This window comes from Plectropomus leopardus, chromosome 11 (assembly GCF_008729295.1).
Source record: "Plectropomus leopardus isolate mb chromosome 11, YSFRI_Pleo_2.0, whole genome shotgun sequence".
Classification (NCBI taxonomy): Eukaryota; Metazoa; Chordata; class Actinopteri; order Perciformes; family Serranidae; genus Plectropomus; species Plectropomus leopardus.
Genome location: NC_056473.1, coordinates 12,345,103 through 12,365,328, shown reverse-complemented (window position 1 = coordinate 12,365,328; position 20,226 = coordinate 12,345,103). Strand labels below are relative to the sequence as shown.

General features: G+C 37.6%; 1 protein-coding gene across 1 annotated transcript; it reads left to right on the top strand.

The window, feature by feature from the left end:
* Positions 1-2,410: 2,410 nt before the first annotated feature.
* On the top strand, positions 2,411-16,690 carry cat (catalase). The gene is given in 14 exon segments (XM_042495969.1): positions 2,411-2,568; positions 4,061-4,232; positions 5,661-5,771; positions 7,126-7,256; positions 8,088-8,192; positions 8,461-8,586; positions 8,687-8,878; positions 10,017-10,169; positions 10,953-11,091; positions 12,316-12,446; positions 13,350-13,457; positions 14,643-14,726; positions 15,324-15,371; positions 15,373-16,690. Coding segments are annotated over 14 exon segments (1,722 nt in total). The 5' UTR covers positions 2,411-2,502; the 3' UTR covers positions 15,529-16,690.
* Positions 16,691-20,226: the final 3,536 nt, after the last annotated feature.

Here is a 20,226-nt window from a genome sequence, read left to right as displayed (position 1 = left end):
ATCTTGCGTGTTTACCGCAAAAGTAAATCGTACAACAGGTACAGGGTGTGTGAGTAGCATGTAGGTGCTCCAGGAACTCCAGAGACCCCAAAGACTCAAGGCTATTTGTGTGGCAACTGTTTGTGCTAATTGTATTTATAAATGTGTTTGTGAATATTGCAAAGTTCAAATGGGGTCATGTTTATTGTGTTAAAAAGAAGAGGCCATATGAAAGCCACACTGCTGTGGCATTTTCAACCTTCTTGGTGGAAATTTTGTTGAGTTCACAACTTCGTGTTTGCAACTTCCCATACCATAAACACAAGTTCAAGAGTTCCATTTGTATGCAGCACTAAAAGACAGTAGTGAAAGTAGTATTTAGATCTTTTACGTAAGTCTTTAAAGTAACAATACCCCAGTGTATCAATATTCTGTTACAAGTAAAAGCCCTACACTCAAACTGTTGCTTAAGTAAAAAGAATTTACTGACTTCAAAATATAGCCTACTTAAAGTACCAAAAGTGAAAGTACTCATTATGCAGAATTGCCCACATCACTTTAATTTTGCAGCAGATGAAGGTGGACCTAATTTGAATTACTTTATATACTGCTGGGTAGCTTAATTTTATTATTTTACTATTTTAAAAAGCTTAACTTGTTATTTTAAAATAATAATCTAAATCTGCAAAGAAAATAGCCTGACTAAAGCTATCAAATAACTGTAGTGAAGTAAAAGGCATTTGCCTTTATTTGCCTTCATAATCTAGTGGAGTATAAAGAAGAAAGTAATGACACTGATATAGTGCAGTTACCTCAAAATTTTACTTAAAGTTTAAGTGTGAAAGATTTAGGGACATTTAGTGGTGTCTAACAGATTGCAACCAGCTAAAACTTCTCCTGGCTTAAATTCCTTCTGTGTTATCGTCCAAGAGGTTTTTAGCTGGAGCAGAACTATCCTCAGAGGTCTCTTCCTCCTGACAGCAATGGACCAGGCAATTAAAACCACTGAAAACACTGAATAAAGAGCTTTCACATTAAAAATAATGTATTTCTGACGCAGCTTGGCATCTTGGAGATGGGCGGCTCACCCACCACATGCTGCTGTATGCTCACCCCTTTTCTCTGATAAGTTAATGTGTAATTACCTTATCTCTGAACCAGACATTGAGGAGGTTTTAACTATGTGCTGAATTATCCGCAGCGGTCTTCTCCTTTCCAAAAACAAGCGAACTCTATGATTTCAATTGGTAAAAACACTGAATACAGCAGTTGCACATTACAATGATACATTTCAAATGCAGTTTGGCATTTAGCTGCCGGCCACTCGTCCAAGACATGCTGGATATGGTCACTTTTTTTAATCCAATAATTTAAAATAGACTAGATAAAAGACTTAAGGAGGTTTTCACCAGAAACTGAATTATCTGCAGAGGTCTCACCAAAAGAAATGGGCCCTGTTATTTAAACCATAAGAAACACTGAATTAAGCAGTTTTCTGCGCTGCTTATTGCAGTTGGGCTTCTAACTACGGGGGCTGAGACAAAACATGAAAGTATGAATGGCCCTTTCTAGAGTCCAGTTTGTCCGTTTTGGACTACTGTGGAAACAGTAGTCCCACTGCTTAGTACATAAAAACAGCTCATGTTAAGGTAAGGAGACAATTCCTATTCTTAGGTTATTATTATTATTTATTATTAAGCTTATTTTAATCAGGGACAATGTACAGAATAACATTAGTCTCAGAAGAAAAGAGATGCTTTGTACCAGATTTAGTTTACTAGCTAATTTCCATCTACAATCCCTGGGCAGCTAAGGGCAGCAGTAAAATACAAATCATAACAACAGTCACACAGACACACACACACACACACACACACACACACACACACACACAAACACACACACACACACACACAGAGGCCACATTCCATAGATAATAAGAACACATAACAATATATGGATATTAAAATATTATATACATGTTTCCCAGAGTTCTTGAAAACTTTTTGGCATGAAAAATTAATGTGTACGAGACTGATTCCTAAAAATCCATTGCATGCATTGCAGGTGATTATACATAAAGAAAACTTTATCACATTCTGTAAGTATATCCCCCTAAATCTTACACAGTGGTCCTTTAAGTACAGTGCTTTGGTGGCCTACATATATAAATTATATGGTAAAAGTGAGAAGGTGGGTCTTGCTTTACTATCTGATGTTAAAAACAGTCTCTTGTAAGACTTTTGCACTTTAAAACAGTTTTTTTTTAACTAAGCCAAAAGATAACATCTTGTGTTATGTAAAGACAAGAGTATAGTTCATGGCTTTCTCCTCTTGTCTCAAAAGTAGGTCAGTTTCCTTCTTTCAGCCAATCAGGATGGAGGGGCGCATGAGGGGGCGGGGTCACATGGAGCAAAGTCCAGGAAGAATTTGCCAGACATCGGGTCAGACAGATAACAGCGTCCCTGCAACACCAACCCAGCAGTGTGTGGTCTTAACGTCCAGAGGCGCTGAACTGTCGAAATGGCTGACAACAGAGATAAAGCCACCGATCAAATGAAGATATGGAAGGAGAGCAGGGTCTCCCAGGTCTGTATATTCCCTGCATTTGAGCTAGTGTTTTTTCTGCGCAGCGCTGCCTGACTTGGGATAAATGGGTGAGAGGTCGTTTAGGGTAACAAGCTAACAACACAGAGCTAGCTTTGCTGGTGAGCTAGCGTTCAACACCGAAACCCGGCTTTGCAGACGACTTCATAATGTTTTAACGTGTCCAGTACGTTACTGTTAACGGTGTGTTCAGGTGATGTTTACAGTCGTTGCGTTTTTAAAGCGCTCAGAAGCAAACCTGTCATGAGTCGTTTGCTAACGTTACATGCTAAGCTAGCCAGTCTAATATGAAATAACGTTATGTGGCATTGACCAAAACCCGTTTCTTTTTCTTAAAAGAAACATGCAAACAGCCTTAAACAAGGCCATGGTCTTGAGGCATGTTTGTAGTTGAACTTTACTCATGTGGGTTATATAACCAGAGGAAATCGGAGCAAATAGCGACCATCACCTTAAGTGACCCAACGCCCCTCCCACCACTTCATGTTGAGTTAGTTTGGATTTTGTAACTTACTGTCTCAATATTGTTTTTTTTTTTTGTTTGTTTTTTTGCATTCAAGCTGTTTAGCAGCTGTGCAGGTTTCCTGGGCAGTGTTGTGATAATCCTCACACTAAGCAGAGTGCACCTTTTTCAAATGAATATAAATAAAATGATATGTGACAAACAGCTGTGAAAATAATGAAGATGGAGTGTTCTCAGCACATTTATCTGGTGGACCTAGCTGGTGCATCAGGTGCAACTTTGCAACAATCAGTGTCTGGTCAGCTGTAGAAATATGCATGCAGTTTGCTTGCAAGTAAGTAACACTGAATTGAATGGCGTTCTACAGTGCAATGTTCTGTTAGGAAACCTTGGACCCTGGCATTCATGTGGATGCCACCTGACATTGCACAAGGCACCGACCTGGCCTCCAAACTTGGACGTCTGCAGCAGTGTATAGGTGGGTGCAACGAGCCAAGTGGCTTCTACACATATGTCAGGATCCAAGGTTTCACCCAAGCAGAACATTGCATTGTAACATGATAATCAATGATATTCACTTCATCCTGCCAGTGGTTTTAATGTTTTTGCAGATTAGTGTAGTTGGGAAACTTTGTTTATTTGTTTGTTTTATGAGAGATGAAACATTTAGTCAATTTGTTGGGTTGGTTGGTTGACAGAAGTGAATCTTAAACAATTGTGATTGTTTGCCATCAGCTAAAGCCAAACATTGGGTATCTTGTGTTGACAAATATAAAGATTTGCTACTTCTGTATTTTATATTATTTTTGGATCTTTACTTTTTCTTTCTAACAAAACAAAATATTGAAGCTGTCATCTTGGGTTATCTGACCTACTATATGATGATTTATTTACAATATGATATCAAATTTAGATTGTGATACATGCACATGTGATGTAATTTGTCAACATATCTTAAGTAAGTACTTACTGTACTGTTTGTTTTTTAACCATGAATTCTGTTTGCAACAGAGGTCAGACACACTGACCACAGGGGCTGGCCATCCAGTGGGAGACAAGCTGAACCTGCAGACTGCAGGACCCAGGGGCCCTCTGCTGGTCCAAGATGTGGTCTTTACAGATGAGATGGCTCATTTTGACCGGGAACGAATCCCAGAGAGAGTGGTGCATGCCAAAGGGGCGGGTGAGTGTTAAATCAATCTCCTCTGTGTCACCTCCATGGTGTCTATATCCAGTTGGCATTACACATTAGGGAAGAGTTTTGTTACCAAACGCTACGTCACAATGGCTTGTATTGTTGTATTGTTTTCGTATTGTGTGTGTGTGTGTGTGTGTGTGTGTGTGTGTCTGAGAGAGTGAATCCATTTTGAGTCTTTATTTTTTTCATCTTTTGTTAATATGTCTTTCTGCAGACTGTTTTTGTCAGCACAATAGCTTTGCAACTGTGCAAGATGCAGTCACAAAACCACAGGTGTGTAGATGAGATAAAAATGAAAGTCGAGTTTGAAGATGGCCGTGGTCCAAGCGAGGGGGCAGAAGTAGAGTTTAGGAAGTAGGGAAAGAGGCAATTACCCCCCCTCAATTTATGCCCTTGGCCCACGTTCATTTTAAGTTGCAGATTTCATCTCGAGATGTTGTGTTGTTTATTATTGCAAAAAGTAGCTTGTTTCTACCTCCTCCGTCAGTAAACAGTTAATATGTGCGTCACACATAGTTTAAGTAGCTGTGGTTACACTCGTCTCTTTGAATGATGTTACGGTGTCCAAATCAATGTAGTGGTGGTGTTGAAATGCTCCATCCAATTATTATTAATTATAATGATATAATACTTGTGAAAGTATGCAGGACTAAGAACTCTTTGCCAGGATGGTTTTGTTTCTCATGCTCATATTCCATTAATTCAATGACACAAACTTAAATAACAGGACTTGTCAGACTGAAAAAAAAAATTAAATATCAAACAGATTTTGAGCATGGAAGTATCCCAGTCACAATTATAAGCAAACAAAAAATATTGTAAGTGCATATCAATAAATTAAAAATTAAAATAAAACTGGCACTTTCCTTGAATTATACATACATTTTGGTGGATTAGGCAGCTTTATAACCTTTGGGTCAATATTTGTAACAAAATAAAGTCAACTCAAGGTTTAGTTCCTAGCTAACTCTAGTGATGTGGTTGAGTTGAGATTATTTTCTTACAGAGCATAATAGTCTGACAAATATAGCATAGTTTACAATTCAGACTAGTTATTGATATTGGAAAGAGCTCAAACATACGTGCACACACTTGATCAAAGTCGACTGAACTAACTGACAAAAAAGAATGCAAAACGCCCATGAGGGTCATTCTTATTTATGGATTAGCTCCTGCAAATCTGCTAATCATTGCAAGCTTTTTGGATCAAGGTCAAATACTTTGGTCAGATATTAAGCAAATTTTGTTTGTTGCCCCTCTTAATAGAAAACCGCATTCTGTCCAGTGTGTGGTGACATAACACTCGACAAGTCTGAGCAGTCAGCTACATGTAGTTGAACCACACATATTTCACCTGATATAAATATGTCAACTACACTATGCATGTCTTATTATTTTTCCTACGTGATGCAGGAGCATTTGGCTACTTTGAGGTGACTCATGACATCACTCGCTACTCCAAGGCCAAGGTGTTCGAGCATGTCGGCAAGACTACACCTATTGCTGTCCGCTTCTCCACTGTGGGTAAGAATAATTATGTTATGTTTTAACGTTTGAGTCACTACCTTGTATAAAGGAATTGTATACGGATATTTGCCCATACTATATATATATATATATATATATATATATATATATATATATATATATATAAAAAGGCTTTGCCCCTGCATTTTATGTCCTGACAGTGTCCTGTTTCAAGTCACTATTGCAAGTTGCAGAGATAGAATAAGCATAAAGACAAAAATCGTCAGAAGATACAAATGAGCTGACAATTATGTGTGTCCCTAAATATACTAATTATAATTTCAAACAAAAACAACAAAAAACTAGTGGCATTTTATTGTTTTTTTTATGTTCTGTTGATTTGACTTTAATCTTTTTCAAAACTGTACCATCTGTTTTTATTCCTCAGCAACAGCCGGGGCCAAAGGCATTATGGTTTAAGGTTGTCCGTCTGTCTGTCTCATTCTTGTAAACACAATATCTCAAGAATGCCTTTGTTTGTGCCAAATTCCTCAAATTTGGCAAAAGCATCTGCTTGGACTCAAAAATGAACTAATTAGTTTTTGGTGGTCAAAGGTCAAGGTCACTGTAACCTCATCTATCTCATTCTTGAAAAAAATATATCTCAAGAACACCTTAAGTGAATTTCAAATTTGGCACAAATGTCCACTGGGACTCAATGATGAACTGATAAGACTTTGGTGCTCATAGGTCAAAAGTCAAGGTTAAAGACCTCGTCTCTTACTCTTGTAAACGCAATATCTCATAAACAGCTTGAGGAGATACAAAATGTTGAAGATATATTTGATATACAAAGGGTCAAAGGTCAACCTCACTATGACATCATCATGTTCTATGTTGTAGTCAATCAATAATCATTTGTGAAATGGAAATAATACATGATAATAATACAATAATACATGATCTCTGCTTAAAAAACAACTTAAATGATAAGCAGTGAAATAAAAACTATAGCTCTGTCAATAGCTGTGTTCGAAACCGCCCCCTTCATTCATTTACTCACTATTCCCTATGTAGTGTGTATTAGATAATGCAATATATAGGGAATAACGAACGAAATTTTCGGACACTACGTTGAAATCTTTTTCCCCCCCAGAAATACACGGCTGCATTGCATTGTGATATACGGGAATTACATGTAGGGTAACATTGTATGTACACTGAAATTTTCTGTGCATTGTGGGTATTTTATAGAGCACTATATAGCGGATGAAATTAACCACTAAGAATTTGAACACCACTAGTGCACTATATCCGTGATAGGGGACGGTTTGGAACACAGCTAATGTCTGTGGTATTCTGACATTAATTTCTCAGTTAAATTTTTTCTCTTATTTGCATTTTATTTCAGCTGGTGAATCAGGATCAGCAGACACAGTGAGAGATCCCAGAGGCTTTGCAGTCAAGTTTTACACTGAGGAGGGCAACTGGGACCTGACGGGCAACAACACCCCCATTTTCTTCATCAAGGACGCCTTGCTGGTGAGTGGGTGGTGTATGAGCCATGCTTTGCTTGAACTGATGTGTGGAGGGCCACAATGTGATTGGATAATAGTCCCAACAAGTTTTGTCTCAAGCATGTCAAAAAAGAGGAAATATAAACAGATAGTAGAGCCAGTTCCATCAGTCATGAAAAAAGTTTATTGCATTCCAAAGTCAAACACTTATGGAGACCAAACTCCGTATTGCAGCACAAAAATGATCAAACTAAAATCAGATCAGATCTTGGTAAAGGGTAAGTTCTTTCAATCAATCAGGTCTATCAGATAGCTTTCAATCTGATTTTGTCATGTTTTTATGTTTAAGTGACTAATAGAACAATCATTGAAACTGCTCCGGTATTGAGGTAGTGCGCTGCAGCTGACAGTGGTGAAACAGACTGCAATGTTACTACACTGATAATATGGCACTGTTATTTTACATCCACCAAAATCTCTCTTTTTTGCCACAGTTTTTGGTAAACATAAATGATCTTACTCTTAAACAATAAAGTCGACCACTGTAGGGATCCTTTTCATAATGTTGTCAGACACTTAAAATGATAATCTGAGCTGCAGGGGTAAGAACCAGCACTTACTGGACATACACTGACAGTGCACAAATGCCCTGAGAGGTTTCATTTCAGCCTGTTTTGGCACTGCTGGCTGCAGTGCTCTCACTCAGTACTGAACCAATTTAAAAAATGTTCCCATTAGTCATATAGACACAAAAACATGGGAAAATGGATTCTGATTCAAAAATACCAGAGTTACTCTTTAACATGGATCAAATATAAAACACATCGCATTGACCTGCCCCCTTTTCCCCATGCAGTTCCCGTCGTTCATTCATTCCCAGAAGCGCAACCCCCAAACCCACATGAAAGACCCTGACATGGTGTGGGACTTCTGGAGCCTGAGGCCTGAGAGTCTGCATCAGGTAGCTGCTGCTGAGTCTGAGACTGTTGTCGGAGACAGATTCTAGTCTAGTGTAACAAGGAATATTTCAGAGAGGAAGCAACTTAGTTGATGGCATATGAATATTTTTGATCAAAATGAACAATTTTTTTAAAGTAATGTAGTATTGCAGTGTTTTGTTAGCCTTATTGCATTTATACATACAGTCGTCTGCTCTTGGCTTACATTAGTAGTAGTTGGCAGAGAAAACTTTGCATGATTTTGGATCTTCTGTCGTGGATTCTCTGCAGGTGTCTTTCTTGTTCAGCGATAGAGGTTTGCCTGATGGCTTCCGTCACATGAACGGCTATGGCTCTCACACCTTCAAACTGGTCAATGCTGCGGGCGAATGTTTCTACTGCAAGTTCCACTACAAGGTCTGTTTGAGCCCAGGTTTAATCCTCATTTAACTTAGATATGCCGCCTGAGATTTTGGCATTGCTTTGTTATTTTATATGTTATGTTTTCTTTTTATAGACTGATCAAGGAATAAAGAATCTGTCAGTGGAGGAGGCAGGCCGCCTGGCTTCCACCAACCCAGATTATGCCATTGGAGACCTGTTCAATGCCATTGCCAATGGCAACTTTCCATCCTGGACCTTCTACATCCAGGTCATGACCTTTGAGCAGGCAGAGAAGTTCCCGTTCAACCCCTTCGATCTTACCAAGGTACCACATCCTTCCACAACAGGACAAACTGGGCCGCAAAGTTGAGTCCTGTAGTTGTAAAAATGTATTCACTTACATTATAACCTGGATGCCCACACGTTTTCCATTTTAAAATGAAATACTTTTTTTACACTTAAATTTCTAAAAGGTCTCTGCAGATTTCTTATACCATAATACCATATTTGGTACCTTAGTACAAACCGCCAGTCTTCAGAAAACTTGCTGTGGCCCGCACTCTTGTATGATCAATTTATTTTTTAGAAATTCTGAATTTTAGCTTTTAGAAAACAGAATCGAATAGTCTGGAAATATTATATCTGCAAATATTTTTTCAAACTCAAACTTTTTTCCACACATATCCAGACCTGAAAATGACTAAAGTCCAATTTCATACTTTTTCATATTGCTCAGGAACCCAACTGTAACCTCTTGTGGGTTACTTCAAATGTGTGTTTGCAACAAATTGACATTATTACAGGTGTTTTTGTAGGTTCACCGCAGTGTTGATACTTGTCAGTGAAACTTGCATGAGGTTGAATGATGTACAGTCCCATCAAGATCTATTTCTGTTCAAGTGAGTCAAAAATATCGTTAAGGGAAACGTATTTTTTAAAAAAAAGTTCACTGAAATTGTCAAAACAAACGCATAATTGTAAATAATGTTCTTATCACATAAGAGTGTATGATATTATCTTTCAATAAATAGAAAAATAACCTACTAAAAATGTATTTGAAGCAAACCCTTAACAGCTCATCAGTCAAATAATTTAATGAAGCTCTACAAATGAATCCCAATCTGTCAGATAGTTTTTATCACTCTATTTTTGTAACCTCGTAAAGAGAAATACAAAAAATTCAAGCCATCAACACATTCGGGCACTATGTAGTATGTACTGTGGTGCTAGCATTAGGAGTATATGATCCTGGCATCCCTCATTTTACATCACTTTGTGTTGGATTGTGAGCAAAACTTTTTCCTTAGTTATCATTTTAATTTTCCAATTAATAAAAGGATTAATTATTCATGCAGATACCAACATCAGATGACGAGTTTTTTGAATTGATGTTTATTATAGAAATGAGGTGATGTTAAGAAACTATCTCTCAGCTAATGAATGTTGCATTTTTTCTCATTTAGGTTTGGTCACATAAAGATTACCCCTTGATCCCAGTGGGCAAAATGGTACTGAACCGGAACCCAGTCAACTACTTCTCAGAGGTGGAGCAGCTGGCCTTTGACCCCAGCAACATGCCGCCGGGCATCGAGCCGAGCCCTGACAAGATGCTGCAGGTGACACCGCAACACATGTTCTCCTGACGTTTTTCAGTCAATTGAAAACAATAAATAAATAATTACATCATAAACAAAAGCAATATTCCGCTGCCTGAAGCGCAGTGTCGGTGACAGTTGTGGCCAGATGCTGTTTTTGGGGGTGGGGTGGGTGAGGTTGTCCATCCCTTCTCATGAATGAGATTTGTCAGGGCTGCCTTGAGGGAATGTCTTCAATTTTGGCATGGACGTTAACTTGGACTCCATGGTGAACTGATGAGAATTTGGTGTTCAAATGTCGAGGTCACTGTGACCCAGCCTATCATGACAAATGAAATTTTGTTTTTTAAATTTTGTCTAAAAAACGACTTATAAATCAACCTATTACCATTTGGTCAGATACTGAATCGGCGACACTAATCTTGGGTGCTCACCTTGAGATCCTCTGTTCTGCCAGTGGGAGATGTGTGTGGAGCATCCATGTTTTCACAGACATCGATGTTGACTGTAAGTGCAACTTGACTGGTTTGCAGAGGCATTAGTTTTTGTTTTGATCACTAAAACAACATTCCTTGATAACTTAAAAAATCTTGAAGGACCAGTCTCAGTCTCATTTGTGTCTCATTAAAGTGTGGTTATTAGGTGATGCCCAAGTTTGGATGCTTTCATTCTCTTCCAGCAGAAATAAAGTTGGGTTAAATACTGCCAATAAACTTCTCAAAATGTATTCACATTTGACATTACAGAAACCTGCGGTGTAACAGGGTTCTGTCTTGTGTGTCTTTCTCCTGTATCTTCGTCTAGGGTCGTCTTTTCTCCTACCCAGACACACATCGACACCGACTGGGAGCCAACTACTTGCAGATTCCCGTCAACTGCCCCTTCAGGGCCCGTGTGACCAACTACCAGCGTGATGGTCCAATGTGCATGTTTGACAACCAAGGTAGGTCATTGTCCTGCCTGTTTGTCTGTCTCTGTGGATTTGTCTGTGTTTCTTCCTGCATACAATAATGTGTATGCAGTGTTTTCTAGCAGTGATGGGCCACCTGGCATAAAATAAAGCACACCCCCCACCACCAGATGCAGTACCTAGGGTTCTCCAACAGATGTCGCCATTTGGACTGTATTAAATTTGACATAGTGAACCATATTTAGCAATTCAATTCAAAACTATTTTATTTAAAAAGCCCGTTATCACAAATCACAATTTGCCTCAGAGGGCTTCACAGTACATGACATCCTTCTGTCAGCAACTGAGGAAAACTTCCCCAAAATGCCCCTTTAACAATGAATAAAGATGGTAAAAACCTCAGGAAGAGTGACTGAGGACGGATCTCTCTTTTGCAGGACAGACAGACGTCTAATAAATGTCGTAAAGAACAATAAATTTACAGTAGACAACATAATGATATGAGAGAGAGGGAGATAGGGGTAGTGATGCACAGCAACAATTCCTTCATAGTCGATCAGTACCAGCCATTCTCATCACTAATGAGCAGAAGTGAGAATGCTTTGTTTTTCCACATACATTTTTATTGGCAACATTTTTGCAACGTAGTACAATACAGTAAATCACACAAAAAAATCTAAGGGCAAAATGGACACTGTTTGAGGAATTCATTATTTATTCCCCCCCCATCATTTATAAATGCCTGTTCATGGCTTGACTTGATTCGGTTTTACTTAATTATCAGGAAAAAACATTCTGAAATTTGTCTTGCGTCCCAGGATGTCAACCATTTCATACATACAAAAAAACCCCAAACATTTAACCAAATAACAACACAACAAACACTACTGATTACATCAAACTTTATGAAAAGTGGATGTGGTTCAAAATGAAACATTTCATCATCATTTCAGCTCTAACATTGTTTGCATCTCGGTTTTGATGTTGCTATTTTCAGTCTTTACATACAAAACCTTTGTCCATATTTCCCATTTTTCTTCCAAATGAAATTCTTATAGTCTCAAGATATGTTTCTTTTTCTGTTTAGAAGATTTATTCAATATTCAGTTCTAACTGTGTTGAATATATGAAGACAAAACACTGTCATTTACACTGTAACAAACACCTCTTTTGTTGTAGTTACTTCAGTATTTGTAGAATTCATCCCTCTTCCTCTTCTTACTCAACTCACCAGTGTTTGCTCTTCCCGGCCTCTAGGTGGAGCTCCAAACTACTATCCCAACAGCTTCAGTGCCCCAGAGACCCAGCCTCAGTTCATTGAGTCCAAGTTCAAGGTGTCTCTGGATGTGGCACGCTACAACAGTGCAGATGAAGATAATGTCACACAGGTAAAGAGAATGTCACAGTTTAACAGGCCTATTTACTTGGCTAATATATTCAAATGGCTCTCCTGGACTGTTGCTCAAACTGCAGGCTGTACGTCTGCAGTTTGTTGTTGCCTGCCACCCTTGCTGCCATTGCAGACACAAACAGGATACAGATCAGTGTTTTTCCAACTTTGCCCTTTGTAGATGGGCTTCTAACTACAGTGGTTGCTGCAAAAACACATTTATTTTAAGTCATGAAGTCATTACTCTTTTTCTATGAAAGCACTTATGTATGTATTTCAAAGTTGCACTGATTAATTTTTCATTGTCAACAATAGATACAATGATTACTTGTATTTGGAAGCTGCTTATAGTGGCAAACCTTCAGAGAATTATCACCCAACTCTGCAGCTCCCTTGAGCTTTACAGAGTTTCAGCCTTTTTCAACTCATTGGTTTGGTGTTGTGGTTGGCATGTTTATTGCTTTGGTTCCCTCTCACTTTTCTCATCAGTGTGGTTTTCAGCAGAAGCAGCTCCAGGAAGCAACCCACAGTATGCTTCCTGTCCAGTACCGAACAGCGGAAAGACAAAGTTAGCGACTAGCTAATGATTGTAATGAAGCAGTGTAAGACCCACATTTTAGGACCAAAACAGAACTTAAGGAGAGTGAATATGAAACATAATTACAAATTTATGTTAATGTTACTTAATTCTGCTTTAATATGATGAATATCAATCAGTATTCAACTACCCTGCTGCAGTTAAAGTACAGCAAAGCAGACAAGGGAATTTATCATCCACATGTCTGGCTAAATGGGCAATAAGTCACATTTCTAGTATATTAAAAGGGCACCCATTTGTTTGTTGACTTTTTTTCTTTTTTTGTACTCTGACCCAATGTTTTATATTTGTGTTTTATTGCAGGTTCGTGCCTTCTTCACCCAGGTGCTGAATGAAGAGGAGCGCCAGAGACTTTGCCAGAACATGGCAGGGTCCCTGAAGGGAGCACAGCTCTTCATCCAAAAACGCATGGTGAGTCTGCATCACCTTTTTAGTATCCACACAGTATGTGTCACTTGTCACTTACCATTTAAAGAGTGTTATTATGTTATCAGTTAACATTTACTCTTAATAGCAGAAAAGAATGATTGTTAATGATTGGGTTAGTGAACTAATAGCACCTACTTAGAAATGACACAAATAAAAAAAAAACACAAAACCACATGATGTAGCTTTTAAAAACAAACAAATAAGACGGTGAGCTTGCACACAGGAAACATGGTTTTGTGGGTGTAAAGCAAGGCAAATGACAAGAGGCAAATGACTTTACAAACTTTAAAGTAAAGCATTTAAATACAAACTCTGAAAGACTGAATATGAGAACATATACAAACTTAGACATAATCCTGAAGTTGCCATAAACACATAGGAAGGCAGCAAAAAAAAGGTTTAAAGCCTGCTTTTACAGGAGGGGTTAGGGCACACTTTAGTTCATCTGGCAATTCTTTTCAAAAGCATGATGCAGAGTCACTGACTCAGTCTTCACTGATCTTTGATTTCACTCTCAGAAAAGGGAGCGTTTTTTGCCAGAGGACTGGCCTTTTATATTGTACAAGCTGGCTTGCACTTTATTTTGGTGTCTACACCATTCAGTTATTTACATTATGAGTTTTTTGTTGTGGAGTGCCAAGTACAGTGACTTTGGTTTTATCTTTTGAGTTGGGGAAAATTGACATAAATTCATGCATATGTATGAAAAAACATTTATCTAAAAACATGTTAACATAGTTAACATGTTTGGGAGGGGCTGGAGCCTATCCCATCTGTCATTGGGCGAGAGGCAGGATACACCCTGGACAGGTTGCCAGGCTATCGCAGGGCTGACACATAGACAGACAACCATTCATGCTCACATTCACACCTGAGGGCAATTTAGAGTTACCAAATAACCTGGCCTGCATGTCTTTGACATGTGGGAGGAAGAACCCACCAAATGTCTTCAAATTCTTGTTAAAATGTTGCTAAAACCCTATTGGTATACAGAGGTACATTTTATATAACCTTTTTTTTTAAAAAAAAGCCCAGCCCACTTCAAACCAAAAAGAAATACAGAAATCTGTCATGAGAAGTAACAAAATCTTTGGCAGGTAATAGTTTGCACTGGTAAGAATATGTTCAGGGTTTAAGTCTCATTGTCTTGTTTTTTTTTAAATGCAGGTTGAGAGCTTGAAGGCTGTCCATCCAGACTATGGAAACCGGGTTCAGACCCTTCTAAACAAGTACAACGCAGAGGCACAGAAGGTAAACACAGTCCCAGCCAAGTCTAATAAAAAGTCCCCACCCAGGTTAAAGTCAGGTTATATGCTTGAAGTTGAAGTTAATATTATTTCCATACTTTTAAAGACCTAATTGCATCTTTGAGTTCTAATCAGTTACATCAATGACACACTTTTACTTTAATTTCACCTTCACCTTGAACTTCACCTTCTTTTCCGCTTATCCGGGGTCGGGTCGCGGGGGCAGCTGCCTAAGTAGGGAAGCTCAGACTTTCTTTTATAGTACTTCTAAAATAGCATAAAAAAACCCCATTCATATCATAGTATGTAATTTAAATTGCACAAAGAAATCATAGTATAGTATGTGGTCCATAACAGCAGGAAGTAGCACGCCATAAAATGGCATAAAAATCATAATATAGCATGTGGTAAAAATTTAAATAAAATAATAACTACTTCATAATCAACTAACACAAATAGAACTACATTTTTTCACACCTACTGGACCTTTTATTTGTTGTATAGTTCACTATGTCAACAGTTAATCAATGAGTATGCTGTTCATATTTTGGTCCATAAATCAGCTAATGCCATCTTTCTTCACTTTTTCTTTCTTTCACAGAGCACAACTCTGCATGTTTACAGTCGTCCAGGAGCCTCAGCTATCGCCGCGTCCTCCAAGATGTAATGCCTTAAATTTGCAGCAGGGGCAGAACCCTCATTTATCTATGAGCAAATGCACTTCCAAAATTACAACTGCTAGCACCAGTGACAAGATTGGACTTGTCTTGTCACCGACTTTTCTGTCAGTGACAAGACTGAAATAAACCTGAAATGTCCGGGTTGGGGTTTGTTCATGTCTAATTCAACCAATCTCAACAATCGGCTTCCTCCAAAAGTCTTAAAGCTAGAAATATTCCGGAGGCTCTTGATCTCAAAATACCTTATGGGGTTTATTAGTCTTGACTGAACAGCAGTTTAGGAACTAAAATTTAGTTTTAAGTTATAAAATTAAAACTGATTTTGATCTGAGTGTTTGGTTATACCAAAACATGCCAATTTTGAGTGTTTGGGTTTTAGAACATAAATGCCTTTTATTAACTTTTTTATTTGATTGCATTAAATCAGTTAACCCCAACTTCCGTTGAGCACTATGATGAGTACATATTGTTTCAAATAATTCCTCAGGTTGTGCGTGTACTACTATGTTGAGATGATTTTTTTTCTTTCGCTAAGTTTAAAGAAAACAAATCCTTTTATTCAAAATGTCTTCTGTCCACAGTCAAATATTTTTTGTAAATTTATATACCAGTCAGTGTATTGCTAGATGTGCACTGCATGAATCTTCAACCTGGGTTCAAGTGGCTTGTGGCTTTGCTTATGGCTGTGTTTTTGTTTTCACTATGGGCAATAATCATTTTTGGCTAGTTTTCTTATAATCATTATGAGAAAATGGTTTTTTTTAATGAGTAGAAAGGGCAACATTATCAGTTGTTTCTTTGTGGGCGTCTGCATATTTCGTCAATGTGCAATTCGGGAAGAGCAAGATGAGAAATTATTTTAACAGCAACTAAAATAACAGTGCCTTTTTTTGTTTGCTAAATTAACCAAATACAGATTATTTCAATCTTAAACTGCAAGAGTCAGTTGTGAATTGATCTCAGTTAAGTGCTACAGTTCTCAAAGTTTAATTAATCTATATGAAGTAACTGTTCGTTGTGGTGCCATCACTATAGTGAGGAGATACGTGTGATTATTTCGGACTTAACATCAAGTTAGTTTACCCTAAAAATATCATGTTGATCACTTTCATCCTGGAAAAAGACCACAAAGATCCCCATAAGGATACAAAACATTTAAGAGTATCAATGTCCAGTATGAATTGTCTGTGTAATCTGCTATATTCATGTGAATGTTTTGGTCTGGATGTAACAGACTTTTTTTTTGTTAATATTAACATTAAAGTTGACAATATGAATTGATTTGTAAGTGAAGCCTATTAACAGCTTTTATTTGTCCTCAATTCTAATACTCTACTTGTATTTTTTAAATGGGTAGGCATGTTTATTGGATTGTTAAACACACCGTGTTTTAGCAACATTTTATACTATGGTTTGTTTGGGCCGCCTATTTTATGTGTTGTAATGTGGTTTTCGGCGGTTTTTTGGACATGTCATATTTTGACATTTTTGCCATACTATAGTATGGCATTTGTTGGATTTTTCAACATGCTATTTTGTGGTGTTTTGACTGTTTTTGCAAAATCCTATGCCGGGGTGTGTCTCGGCACGCTATTTAATGTGGTTTAATGTGGTTTTCAGTAGTTTATTGGACATGTCATATTTTGACATTTTGTCATACTATAGTATGGCATTTTCAGTGGATTTTTCGACATGCTATTTTGTAGTGTTTTTGGCCCTTTTTGGCAACATTTTATGCTATGGTGTGGTTGGCCATGCTATTTTATGTGGTTTAATGTGGTTTTCAGCAGTTTTTTGGACATGTCACATTTTGAAATTTTCGCCATACGAAAGTATGACATTTTCTGGATTTTTTGACATGTTATTTTATGTTTTTTTTTTTTTTACCGTTTTTGCAAAATCCTTTGCTATGGGGTGTCGCTGCACACTATTTTATGTGTTTTAATGTGGTTTTCAGCAGTTATTTGGACATGTCATGTTTTGATGTTTTCACCATACAATAGTTTCGCATTTTCAGTGGATTTTTAGACATGCTATTTTGTGGTATTTTTGGCCCTTTTTGGCAACATTTTATGCTATGGTGTGCTCGGCCATGCTATTTTACGTGGTTTAATGTGGTTTTCAGCAGATTTTTGGACATGTCATATTTTGACATTTTTGCCATACTATAGTATGGCATTTTCGGTGGATTTTCGACATGCAATTTTGTTGTGTTTTTGACCATTTTTGCAAAATCCTATGCCAAGGCCTGTATTGGCACACTATTATATGTGTTTTAATGTGGTTTTTAGAAGTTTTTTGGACATGTCATATTTTGACACTTTTGCAATACTATAGTATGGCATTTTTAGTTGATTTTTTCACAAAAAATGGTTTTTTTTGACTGTTTTTGGAAAATCCTATGCTATGGTGTGTCTCAGCATTCTATTTTATGTGTCTTAAGCTGTTTTTAGGCATGTCAAATTTTGACATTTTTTTGGGTTTTGGACAGTTTTTGGATGTTTTTTCAGGACTGTATACCACAACATGCCCCTACACGCCATATGAAATGCTTTTCAGCTGTTTTTTGGACCTTTTTTGGTCATTTTTTCAGCATGCTATTTTTGGGGGTTTTGGGCAGTTTTTCAACACTGTATACCGTTACATGGCCCTACACATTACACTAAGTGGTTTTCAGCTGTTTTTTGGACATGTCAAATTTTGGCATTTTCGCTATAGTGTATCAATGCTTTATTGGTCATTTTTTGAATGTTATTTTATGGGTTATTTGGCTGTTTTTTTCAACACTGTATACCACAACAGGCCCTATATGCTATACTAAATGGTTTTCAGCTGTTTTTTGGACGTGTCAAATTTCAACATTTTCGCCATACTATAGCCTTGCTTTTTTGGTCATTTTTTCAGCATGCAGTTTTTTGAGGGATTTGGGCTGGGATTTTTGGATGTTTTTTCTACACTGTATACCATAACATGCTCCTACACGCTATAATAAATGGTTTTCAGCTGTTTTTAGGACATGTCATATTTTCATATTTTCACCATAGCCTTGCTTTTTTGGTCATTTTTCTAACATGCTATTTTATGGGTTTTTGGATACTATAACATGCCTCTATATGTTATACTCAATGGATTTCAGATGTTTTTAGGACATGTCAAATTTTGACATTTCCCCATACTATAGCCTTGCTTTTTTGGTCATTTTTTCAACATGCTTTTTAATGGGTTTTTGGACCGTTTTTGGATGTTTTTTCAGTACTGAATACTATAACATGCCTCTTTATGCTATACTAAGTGGATTTCAACTGTTTTTGGACATGTCAAATTTTAACATTTTTGCCATACTATAGCCTTGTTTTTTTGGTCATTTTTCCAACATGCTATTTTATGGGTTTTTGGACCGTTTTGGGTGTTTTTTCAACACTAAATGAACTATCATGCCTCTTTATGCTATACTAAGTGCTTTTCAGCTGTTTTTGGGACATGTCAAATGTTGACATTTTCGCCATATTATAGCCTTTCTGTTTTAGTCATTTTTCAACATGCTATTTTATGGGTTTTTGGACCGTTTTGGATGTTTGTTCAACATTGTATGCTATAACATGCCTACATGCCCTACTAAGTGGATTTCAGCTGTTTTTAGGACATGTCAATGTTACGGCCGCCACGGCTCTAGCTGCACTCCACCCTCCTGTTGTGTGGAAACTTCTTTGGAGTGCTGTGTGTGTGTGTTTATAGGTGTGAGATCGTTGTGTGTGTGTGAGTGGTGTGCAAATTGCAGGCTGATGCTGTCAACCTGTGCGGTGCTGCCAAGGAGGAGGATCTGATTGGTGTGCAGCTGGTACTCCTCATCAGTCTACAGGAGCGGAGCACCACCCACACAACACCATAAGAGTCCTGACTCGACTTCAGTCTTTGCTTCCCTTGACTCCAGAGAGTAAGCCTCATTGCTTACCTCTTGAGCTTTTGTTCGTTCTGAAGCACTTGTCTGTTTGGTATTGTTAACTCAGGCCGCAGACTGTGTTTAGAGTACATTTTGTGAATTGTTACTTCTCTAATTTGGTTGGATGCTGTTTAGTTGTGTTTCTGGTTTTGTGTTGTTAGTGCAGTACTAAGTGTTATCATTTATTTATGGGCTTCATTTAGAAATGAAAAAATCTCAGTTAGTCTCCTTTTGTTATATTTATTTGTTTATGTAACAACAGTCATTGGCACTTTCTTCAACACCCAATTACTTTTACAATAAATAACTTTCATTTTAACAACTACTTATGTTTCATTATTGTTTCCCTTTTCCCATCTCGAGCCGGGTCGAAAAAGTCAAGTTTGGAACTTGTCGCCATACTATAGCATTGTTTTTTACCTGCTACTTAATGGGTTTTTGGTCGTTTTTTGGGTGTACACCGTATGATATGAAAAGCCTGGACATGCTAAACTAAGTTGTTTTCAGCTGTTTTTAGGACATGTCAAATTTTGACATTTTCGCCATACTATAGCCTTGCTTTTTTGGTCATTTTTTCAACATGCTATTTTACGGGTTTTTCGACCGTTTTTAGATGTTTTTTCAATACTGAATACGATAACATGCTTCTAAATGCTATACTAAGTGGTTTTCAGCTGTTTTTGGGACATGTCCAATTTTGACATTTTCGCCATACTATAGCCTTGCTTTTTTGGTCATTTTTTCAAAATGCCATTTGAAGGGGTTTTCGACCGTTTTTGGATGGTTTTTCAACACTGAATACTATTACATGCGTCTTCATGCTATACTATGTTGTTTTCAGCTGTTTTTGGGACATGTCAAATTTTGACATTTTCGCCATACTA